The following is an 11,139-nucleotide window of genomic DNA, read 5'->3' on the forward strand; positions in this document are numbered from 1 at the left end:
CGAGTGGGCGCGCCAGGACTCCCCAGCTCCAGGCGGGGAGGGGAGAGGGAGCCCCGGTTCTGCGCAGGGAGGGGGCGGGGCTGGGGGACCCCTGGAACGCGGAGGCGCGGGTGGCCGCAGGGCTGGGGAAGCGCTCACCCCCGCAAAGGCGAGATTTCGTTGCGATCGCGCATTAATTGGAACTATCTGATTAATTCCAGTTTCTTATGCCTATAAATGGCGAATCTCTACCAAGGTGTCTATATTAAAAAAAAAAATCAATCCGTGTCATCCCCCACGTCAGGCCTGCTCGTGGGCGTGAGGCTGTACTTCCTCCGCCCCCTCTTAATGGAGTGAACCATTCCCAGCTCTTCCCCCTCTCTCTCAGCCTCTCTCTCTCTCTCTCTCTCTCTCTCTCTCTCTCTCTCTCATGACATGAAGGGTTTGCTCTGCCGTGTCCTTTTTCCATGATGTTCTGTCATCTCACCTCTCTCTCTCTCTCTCCGTCTCTTCCTCGCTCCCTCTCTTTCTCTCCTCCCTCTGCCTTCCCAGTGCATAAAGTCTCCGTCGCTCCCGGAACTTGTTGGCAATGCCTATTTTTCAGCTTTCCCCCGCGTTCTCTAAACTAACTATTTAAAGGTCTGCAGTCGCAAATGGTTTGACTAAACGTAGGATGGGACTTAAGTTGAACGGCAGATATATCTCACTGATCCTCGCGGTGCAAATAGGTAAGTGGCCGGCGGGTCCGACGCTAGAAGGGCGACGGGAGACTGCCAGTTCCAGACTAGAAAGGGGACAACTGGCAGGTCGGCCGCCTGGGGTGCAGAACACCCTGCAGACCCCCAGGGTGGGAGCATTGGCTCCGGGAGACTCGGGCGTCCCAGTTTGGTTTTCTTAAAGACAGACTCCAGCGGGGAAGTAAGTACAGCCCGCCGTTTTCTAGAGGGGCTTTCCCCTGTTTCTGCAAAGCGCACATCCATTTTTGCTTCCCTCTCTAGGTAAAAACGAGTTCGGTGCACCCGGGGCATTTGGCCCCTATTATATTGCAAGATATTATTTTGAGGGGTCGAATGGTTGAATGGAGGAACAAGACAGCTAGGAAGCTAGATCTGAAAAGTTTATGTGCAGAAAGCAAAGCTATTCTAAGGCTGCCCTCAAACTGCTGCATTTACAACTTTGTCCTTCTCCCGCCCCTCCCCCATATCCTAGCTGCAGCGTTTGCTCCCGGCACCGCAGACCGGGCTAAGAAGGTGAAATCTGTCAAATATGCTACGATAGACTTTTTCAGGCACGTATAGATACTTTACACATCAGTATCTGTAATTTTTTATGCAAGAAAGGGTTACAAAGTGTTATTTTTGTTTGCGGTGGAATATGGACAGATTTATTTAGCCCCATTTTATGTTAAGGAATGTTGAATCTCAGTGACACTGTCCGAGGGTTTTTTTTTTTTTTTAAAGTTCATAATTTCTCTCCGTTCAAAAATGCAGAAGATGTTATGGAAGAAGTACTAGAAAATCCGTTTATTTGATGGTGGCTGGGAATATTAATTAATGTAGCCTAAAAGTGAAAGTAAAGCAGTTTATTAATAGAATGGACAAGAGAAAAAAATAGAAACTCTTCAAACCGGCTGGAGGGAACTGGTCCGCCTTTCATGTCAGGGTGTAGCATTCTTTGGAGACAAATCCTGGCATTATTTGAGAGGTGCTTCAAGGAATTCGTGTAGGTCAAGAGAAGGAAGGCTTAACATTTTTCTTCCTAAGAAGTGTAGAGGAAATGGGGTTTGTAGTTCCTAAGACACTAGAATCTATTCTGTGCATTGGGGTTCTTGTGCCTTTGACTTGCTTTTGAGGGCTTAATTTTGGTGAGTTTGTTTGTTTGTTTGTTTGTTTGTTTACAAAAACAGGGACTTTGCGAGCCTGGGAAGATACCTGGGAGATGCTGGCTTTTCTTTTAATTCTAGGGCATGACTTAATGTTTTGCATCTGGCTGTTTTGCACCTTTGACTTTTAGTTCCAAGAAATGCAGTAAACATAGGAAGACAGCTTCCAAGGGCTATGAATTCTTCAAATATTGGAAATCAGTGAGTGTGACATTTTGCAGTTAGCCTGTAAATTCTTCTAGAGCAGGAGACAACATATAGGGATGGCACCTGGAGGATGTATGGGTCTATGTTTTCCTGGTGGGTGAACATATAAAATAATGAAACACTGATTGTGCATTGGGGATTCATTTTGAACACATCAACCTCAGCCTGAAAATGACCATTTCTTGGCACTGTAACTGAAATTTATATGGTCCCAAATGTCTACCCTTTCCTGCATCAGAGCCTCAGTCTTTATTGATTCATGGATGGGAGCTGTCCCAGATCACTGAAATTTGGCAAGAAAAGTGGGGGTTGGGGAGGGGTGGGGAAGTGGGGAGGGTGGTGAACCGAATGAAGATGCCTAGGGAGGAAGTTTGGAATGAATGAGAGGTCAAGTGACTGAATGAACAAATGGATACCGCACTAGGTTGGGACGGGAAAGAGGACAGGGGTGCTTAGGTCTGGGTTGGCTGTCCAGGGTTTGCAGAAACTGGGTTCAGGAAAAAACTGAGAGGGTCTTGCAGGCTGCGACATGCACAGGGGCTTGTGCGCCTGCCACATCTGTCCCGCACTTTGCCTCCAGTCTTCCAATTCAGGGTAGAGCTCAAGAAGTCACAGTTGCAAAATACAGAAATGTTCATGACTTCGTATTTTACACACGCACACACTCAGACATGCGCGCTGTGCAGGGTCTTCTGCAAGCGCCAGGGAAGATAACACGACAAAAGCTCTTCCCGCCCCCGGAGAGCCCCAACTCCCCGTATAAAAAAATCATCAAAACATCCCTGGGTCTGCTTTTCTGACACGGAGCCTTGGGGGTGGAGGTCAGAGGCGAGGAGAAGCCTGGGACAGACGAAGGTGGGTTGCATTCTGTTACAAAGGCAGATTTGTAACATGTATTCTAAAGGTAGCTGTGTAGGGTTTCTTTCATTGAATTCTGGTAGAGCAAAGACTAATTTACTATTATAAAATCTTATGTCAGCGTTTGATTGGCTTTTATCGCAGTGCAAGGGTGTTTAAAATTGTGTGTAAAGGAAACCAGGAGATCCAGGAAAGGTTATGTGTCTGCCCCAGCTGAGGTGGAAGTTAACCTTGGTCCCTTCCCCATTGCTTCCCGTTCCGGAGTAGAAGGCACTAGTCCCGCCTAGCTCTTCCTGAAGTCATCTGCTAACGGCGCGCTCCCAGAGGCTGCAGCGGCTGACCGGGTCACCTTCCCCCGGGTCTGCATTAGCTTGGCATTCAGGGACAGGTGGCTGCGTGAAACTGGGGGTGCTGGGTGTTCTGTTTTTCCGGGAGACGTTCACAAGGGAGCCGCAGAGCGTTTGCAGAGGAAGAGGTCTACGCTCCGAGTCCCCGAAACTGCAGGCCGATTTCCGTTGAGAAATTCTCCTTTCTCCTTTCCCCGCCCCAACAGCGAAGGTTTGCGCCTCTCTCTAGCCCTTAGAGGTACCCCAGGTGCTTTGGGCCTTTGGATCGCTGTTTGCCAATCTCTAACTCTGTTCGTTGGCTTCGGGGTAGAAAGAATAGCCCTCGCGCTGCACCAGCCGGCCTGGAACCTAGCTCTTTAGTCCAGTGCCTCTGGGCTTCGCTGACTTGAGTTTGGGAGCTAGGATCTCCGTTTGGCCTCGGATTTTTCCTTCTTCCTCCTTCTTTTCCCTGGGCCCCAGTTTCTACCGTCTCCAACCCTCACCCTCTCACAGGAGCCAAGAACCAGAGTCTTCCTTGAGCCCCTGGCGGCAGCGGGCTGGGCGCCTAGCAGCCAAGCTGCAATCTGGAGAGCAAAGGTCTGATCTGGTGGGGGTCTTCAGAAGTGAGAGATGTAGGGAAGGAAAGCGAAGGAAGCCGAACCCCTCCTCACCCCCCAACACACACACACACACACACACACACACACACACACACACACACACACACACACACACACACACACTCCTGGCAGAGGCGCACAACACACAGGCCAGCCTCTAGCCTTGACCCCTGGGACCAATCCTCACCCTAGCTATGTCTTGGCACATCCAAACTACCCTCTTTCCGCACGACAGAGAGCTGTGCACGCAAAGATCTCAAAGACAAAACACTAAGCAATCGGTTTTTATAATAAATATGCCGTTCCTGTGGCCCCTGCGGTCTTCCAAAGACTATTCAATTCATTCATTAAGCAACATTTGCCCAGCGTCCACCAAAGACAGCACCACCTGACTCCTACTCGAGGGTGGGGGTGTGGCGTGGGTTCAGTGGCAAAGCCCTGGCCTCCCCGTGCCTCTCAGAGCCATTTTCGACCCCCACACAGCCTGCTGCCCAGACCCCCCTCTGTTACCACAGAAATGGAAGATTGCACCGCCAGAGACGTGACTGGGTTTGCTGGGGGAAGTGTTGGGAGACGAAGGAGGGAGTGAAGAAAAAGAGTATTAAAGGAGATGAGGGAGGTGAGAAGAGGGGGCGATGAAAACAGAAAAAGATACCAGGCAGTTGGGAGCGAGCTGGAGGAAAGGAAAGGACTCACCCTGCCACCCACCTACACCCGCCTACGCTCCCTCCATCTGCACCAGAGGTGCGCTGGGTGCAAATAGGTCATTCCATGGCCAGGGCTTCCATTCACCTTTAACCTGTTCCAGAATGCCTGACCATTGGTGAGACCACCCAAGGGACCAGGCCCTGAGCCCACCGGGGTCAGGGAATGGTGCGAGGTCTCTGTGCTCAGTGGCAGAGCTGCTGACAGTTGTCCCCTCCTCCCCTACAGCTTACCTGGTGCAGGCTGTGAGAGCAGCAGGCAAGTGCGATGCAGTCTTTAAGGGCTTTTCAGACTGTTTGCTCAAGCTGGGCGACAGTATGGCTAACTACCCGCAGGGCCTGGATGACAACACCAACATCAAGACTGTGTGCACGTAAGTGTCCTCTCTGACCCACTGGGTTTCCTTTTGGGGGTTGCTGCTGAAGTCAGATAGTACCCTGCCATCTCTCACCTCCTCCACCCCATGCCCTGTGCTCAACTTTTCCTGCCAGGACAAATCTATGCCTTCCTGCCTTCTGGCTTCTACCCCCAGGCCAAGGCCTGCTGACAAGCTCTCTGGCCAAGAGGCCCAGGCCTCTGGGTTAGAATTCGCTCTGCCTAAGGGGATTCCACAGCCTGGTCTGGGCTTCAGAGGAGGATCTTCCCACACTAGCCTCTCAGCCTCTCAGCCTCACAGGCCCACACTGAGGTGCAAGTAACCAACACCCAAGGACTGGGGGTGAGTGGCAAGGCAGCCTTCCCCTAGCTCCTCATCCTAAAGAATTGTTTTGAGAAAACCTCCAGCCATTCCTCTTCTGTGAATGGCTGGCCTGCCTAGTAATCTGAACAATCCGCTTGGGTTTGAGGAGAGTTTGGGGCAATACTAAATTCACCTAAAAGGAAAGTCCCTCCAATGCATACAAAGAAAATGCAAGCACAGGAAGGGGGCGCAGGTCTCCCTCTTTCTGGGAGAAAGTCTGAACTGATATGTGTTAAGGACTTTGCAGTGTGTGTGTTGTGGGGGTGCTCTGCTGAGTTTGTAATCCATTCTCAGGTTTGGGATAACCACCCTCCTTTCACCCAGCATCCTCCCCCTTCCAATATCTGCATGATCTCTCAAGATCTGGGCAGTTGCAGGCCCAAGAGAGAGGAGGACTTCATGGCCAGGCAGTGGTATTTTCTGAGTTTAGCTAAAAAGCCTGCATTCACTAGTAAATGAGGTGTCCGGCAGAGCCCCACTGCAGTCGACTTGCGCAGTCTGACTGCTGCAGGCCTTAGAAGCACCCTCATTTTCTATAACACACAATCTCTTTTATTTTTAAAACAGCACTATTCTACCACTCCCACAATAGCCCTTCTTCACAGAGTTTGAGATGCCCATTTCCCACATCATCCTTTGGGCATGTGTGATCCTTCATCTCCTCCTAGATGGGGGAGAGGGGTTCTTATTTAAATTGTGACCAAACAACGGAAGGCTCTATCTTGCTATCGACTTTCCTAAACACCTCACTAGGAATGCCAGCAATTAAATGGCTAGTGCCTTGCAATTATGAAAGGAACCCCAAAAAAGTGTTTACTTCCAAATACTTTATAAGAATGAATCTGTAAGACATGACAAGATTACAAACAGAGCAACTTCCAAATCCATTGTTTGCTAGAACTTGGCTTATTCTTAGCCATTTTAATTTTCTAACAGGACTAAGGTCCAGGTCCTACTAATAGTGCCAATGGCTCAGTAGGATGAAGCTCATCTCTTCCATCCCCAGGTGAATGTTCTTTGCCTGTTTCAGAAGGAATACCTAAAGAAAGGAGTAATTTATACATCCTCTGTTTTTGAGGTGCAATTACTTTGGAACTCTTCAGGGGAACTGCCCCTTGGGCCTTGTGGTGTCTCTAAATCTTGGAATTTATTACAAATTGTGGAACCTGAAAGTCCTGTGCCCAGGTTCCCCAGCCCTTATAAATCGGAGATTCAGAGAGATCACTAGTAGGCACCCAGAGCTCCTGGCAATCCAACAAGCATTTATAACTTGCTATCAGCCTAAAGCCCCGGTTGGAAACAAAGGATAAGCTTGCCTTCAACAAACTTACAATCAGGCAAAGGAACAGAAAGGAGAGAGCAGAAAAAAAGACACCCAGATTGTTTGGAGTGCAGCTGCTCTTGACCTGGACTGGGGTGAGGTGGGAGTCAGCCCCAGACTGAGACGCACAGATCGACCCAGCTCCTACAGGAGACAGCGTCTCAAGAATCGATCATGGTTCGGGATTATATTTAGTTCCGGGATCTATTTTGGGTTTCCAGAAGAAAGGATGACAATTATAAAAAAAAAAAAAAAAAAAAAAAAAAAAATGAAAGAAAAGAAAAGGTTGGGTGAAGGTTGTGGGGGCGGGGCTAGGAGCTGGGCGGGGGAAGAGAAGAGGCTGAATTCTGCGCCAGTTTCTGGACCCGACCTGGGATGCGGAATCAGACCCTTGAGGAAATTGCATTGGCGGCTTCTGTGCCGGCTCCGGAATCTCGACCTGGAGAAGTGGGTGCTACTTCTCCTGGAGGTCTAGAGCAGGAACGTCTGGGATCCAAACCTGTGAAAAAAGGCTAGGGAGGAGGGAGGAGGAAGCACCCAGTTCCCAGGCCTGTAGCACTGGGGTTTGCGGAAAACTAGAGGTTCAAGAACCGGCCTCCGCACTTAACACTCACCAACCCCGAGAGGAAGAGCGGGCAGGCTGGGGTCTCCCGATGCCATCCTTAGCGCTGGGACTGTGGAAAGAAAGACCGGAGGGTCTCGGAGGACCGAAGCACGCGGGGGGGGGGGGCGGAAGGAGGAAAACGGAGGGAAGAGAAAAAGAAAGGGGAAAAGAGGAGAAACGGGAAACAAAAGGAAAGTGGGGGCGGGGTGGAGGGAGAGAGTGAGGGCGCTGGGGAAAAGGACCGTGGAGTGGGGAGGAGCGGAACAGAAGGGGCGATGGGGAGGAGAGTGTGAGAACCCTGGAGGGGGAGGGCCGTGCTCCAAGCAAGTCACCCATCTTGCAAGCTTAGAGGCATTAATGGGCCGCAGCTTGCAAGGCTTAGCGCTGTTTTCCTAGCTTTCCCGGAGGAGGGCGTGCAATCTGTTTTCGCGGGCCGTGGTGCCAGCACCACGCAGCGGGTGCTACCCGGCTGCTGGCTGTCAAGTCCCCTCCTGGCACTGCACTAGGGAAACCGGACCCGGGAAGGAGAGGCCCACTTCCCCCATCAGCGTCTCGGGAATGGGCTCTAGTCCCCGGAGGGGTACCGACGATCCAGTGTCCAGGCCCAGGGATGGGGGGTGGGGGGGGGAGGAGGCGAGTAGGGAGGAGCACCCTGGGAGGATGGCGTGGATGCAGAGCCAGGGTCCTCCCGCGCCCCAAATGAACCTGCTTCTTGTGTTTTGTTCTGTTCCTCGCCAGATACTGGGAGGATTTCCACAGCTGCACGGTCACAGCTCTTACGGATTGCCAGGAAGGGGCGAAAGATATGTGGGATAAACTGAGAAAAGAATCCAAAAACCTCAACATCCAAGGCAGCTTATTCGAACTCTGCAGCAGCGGCAACCGGGCGGCGGGGTCCCTGCTCCCGGCGCTCCCCATGCTCCTGGTGTCTCTCTCGGCAGCTTTAGCGACCTGGCTTTCCTTCTGAGCGCGGGGCCAGCTCCCCCCACCCCCATGTGCCCACCCACAGTCACTTCATGCTCCCGGAAACCGAGAGGAAGATCCATTCGTTCTTTGGGGACGTTGTGATTCTCTGTGATGCTGAAAACACTCATATGGGATTGTGGGAAATCCTGATTCTCTTTTTTATTTCATTTGATTCTTTGTGTTTTATTTGCCAAATGTTACCGATCAGTAAGCGAGCAAGCACAGCCAAATCCGGACCTCAGCTTTAGTCCGTCTTCACACAAAAATAAGAAAACGGCAAACTCACCCATTTTTAATTTTTTTTCATTGTTTTGGCAAAAGAATCTCAGGAACGGCCCTGGGCCACCTACTATATTAATCATGTTAATAACATGAAAAATGATGGGCTCCTCCTAATAGGAAAGCCAAGAGAGGAGAAGGCCAGGGGAATGAATCCAAGAGGGATGTCCACGTGGAAAGCATATGGTGACATTCCCGCTCACGTCTTTCTTCCACAGTACCTTGTTTTGATCATTTCCACTGCACATTTCTCCTCCAGGAAAGTGAAAGCACAGATCGTGGGCTTTGCATTTTAAGGATAAGAGGGAAGAGAGAAAAAGGGGTTGGGTAACTCTGGGTTAAGTGGAAACTGTCAGAGGAAACGCTGCTATGGTCACTGAGGGGCTGGCTTCGCCTGCAATTGTCATGCATCCTTCAGGTCCACTGTCTTTATTTTCCCTCCTCTCTCTTTATAGCTGTTCCACATACAGTAATACCTGAATATCCAATGGTATAGATCACAAGGGGGGGTGTTAAATGTTAATCTAAAATATAGTTAAAAACAGATTTTGACATAAAAGAGCCTTGATTTTAAAACAGAGAGAGATGTACTTTAAAAAGTTTATTATAAATTAAATTCAGCAAAAAAATTTGCTACAAAGTATAGAGAAGTCTAAAATAAAAGTTATTGTTTGAAATGGGGGTGTCGTTTTGTTTCCTAACCCCAAGCCTGTTTCCTCCGCCAAGCCGAGTTTCGGGCTATTTAAAGAAACACACGGTGCCTGGTGATAAATCCACCTGTTCATAAAGTGACTGGATGACCTGCTGTCTTCAAGCCGACCCTCATCGCCTAGGGCAGGTGGCCATGTCCCCTAAATTCGGCTTACTAGGGAAAATAAAAGGGAGTCGTTTTAAAATTAATTCGAAAGCAGAGGCCCTTCCTGTGTACAACGGAGAACCCGGTTTACGCAAAGCCGGTGGTCAGCCCGCCGCCCACGCCCCAGATGAGTCTAAGCCCTTAACCACCATCCCTGCAGGTCGGGCCTTAACCGCCACCCGCCTCTTCCTCTCTGGTGGCTAGAGGCAGCTCGAGAAGGAACCGCCATTAAGGGCTCCTGCAGAGGGGCCGAGAGGCTGCGTTTGCTGGCGGGGATCAGGTGAATTCTTTCATAATTAATAAGACAGCTCAGTTGAAATGGCGAGGAGACGGGGGCCCTATTGATCTGCCAGTCGAGCTGCTTCCGTATTTATAGGCTCCGCATGGCCTTACTGAGAAGTAAACATTCTAGAATAAACACCGACAGAGAAGACTCAGGCCTGGGGTCTGCAGACGTGGAGTAGGCTGAGGGGGTGAGGGGAGGCAGCACTACAGCCTGTGGGCTCAATGAAACCGAAATCGGATTTCACTGAAGGCAGGGATGGGCGGGAGCTCCCGGGGGCTCCCCGGGGAATGTGGAGGGGCGAGAGAAGGATGTACGCAGACCCCGGGGCTGAAGCAGGTTCCCGCACCCAGCAACCCGCCGCCCGCCGCGGGGAGGGTGCGCCAAGGCTCTGAAATGCAATGTGTAAACAATCGCTGGTGTAACAGTTCATAAATCAAACCCAGTGGGTCGCAGCCCCATCTGCATTCCCCCCACGGATTGAATTCCAGCAACACATGCGTCCTTGAGCCCCGAGCGCTGGAAGCCGCTCCAATTTTTAATGGCAGCATACATTACCGGCTCCGGTTCACGCACGCGCCGCGCGGGGCCACTCTGGGGAACACAGCTTTCCCACCCACTGCCAGCTCCCCAGCCCCCTTTTCCTTCCATCAGGATCTCAGCCCAAACCAAAAGAGACCCTGCTGCCCGGGCGGGGCGGTCACCCCGGATTTATGGATTTGTTCTTTTCCTTTGGATGGGTATTACAGTCTAAATATTAAGACGATCGACCTAAGTTCAACCCCTGGAAGTCAGATGAAAATATCTGAGCCTGTCTCAAAAACGAATCTATTTAACGAGAGGGAAGGGAACAAGGAGAAAGAGGGAGGGTCTCCTCCGCTCTTATTTTGCCATAACTGCGAGCTGCCGGGGAATCTTTTGGCTTTGCAAATTGAGTCCCGCCAGGAGCTACAGTCTTGCGGGTGTGAAGTGCTCAGTTCTGCTCTGGCTTGCGGGGAAATGCAGAGATAGCGAATGCAGGAGTCATTCCTCCTCTCACAGCCCACTTGGAATCCAGACCAGCCTCCACAAAGATCTAGGAAGGCGAGACTGTGGGAGGGGACACACGGGAGGGGGCGGGGAATGGAGGGCCGGCTAGGCTGCTTACTGTGTTCACTTTCAGGGACCCCAACTTTTACTGTGCTTCCGACTTCCTGTTCTGGAAGGGTTCTCCAACACTGGGTCCCTTCTGCCTACCTACGGGACCTCGCCTTGCAGAGTCCAGGGACCTCGATCTTGGAGAGATCTCTAGGAACACCGAGAGTCTTCCAGACGCAAGCTTCTGGGTCTGGCTCCTTAGATAACGCTTCTTTGTGATTGTTTAAATTATTATCGTCCCATCTTCGACTATCGTGCTGTTTAATCATGATGACATCTCCATATGCTAGTTAGTGTTTTAAGGCGCAATTCGTAAATTCCGGCTGCCAGTTCTGGGAGGTGGTATCAATCAGAGAGCGTTTGTCTCTGTGATTGAG

General features: G+C 50.9%; 1 protein-coding gene across 1 annotated transcript; it reads left to right on the forward strand.

Annotated features, from left to right (window-relative positions):
* The first annotated feature begins 466 nt into the window (after positions 1-466).
* On the forward strand, positions 467-9,163 carry Nrn1 (neuritin 1). The gene is made up of 3 exons (XM_008831655.3): positions 467-707; positions 4,806-4,950; positions 7,980-9,163. The coding sequence occupies exons 1-3, from the start codon at positions 653-655 to the stop codon at positions 8,206-8,208; spliced, it is 429 nt and encodes a 142-aa protein (XP_008829877.1). The 5' UTR covers positions 467-652; the 3' UTR covers positions 8,209-9,163.
* The last annotated feature ends 1,976 nt before the right edge of the window (positions 9,164-11,139 follow it).

The sequence above is a fragment of the Nannospalax galili genome, unplaced genomic scaffold, assembly GCF_000622305.1.
Source record: "Nannospalax galili isolate Female #2095 unplaced genomic scaffold, S.galili_v1.0 scaffold72, whole genome shotgun sequence".
In the NCBI taxonomy this organism is placed as follows: Eukaryota; Metazoa; Chordata; class Mammalia; order Rodentia; family Spalacidae; genus Nannospalax; species Nannospalax galili.

Coding starts and splice junctions, on each gene's coding strand:
- Nrn1 (XM_008831655.3), top strand. CDS start 653: ATGGGACTTAAGTTGAACGGCAGATATATCTCACTGATCCTCGCGGTG. Junction 708..4,805: donor GATCCTCGCGGTGCAAATAG/GTAAGTGGCCGG, acceptor CCTCCCCTACAG/CTTACCTGGTGCAGGCTGTG. Junction 4,951..7,979: donor AACATCAAGACTGTGTGCAC/GTAAGTGTCCTC, acceptor GTTCCTCGCCAG/ATACTGGGAGGATTTCCACA.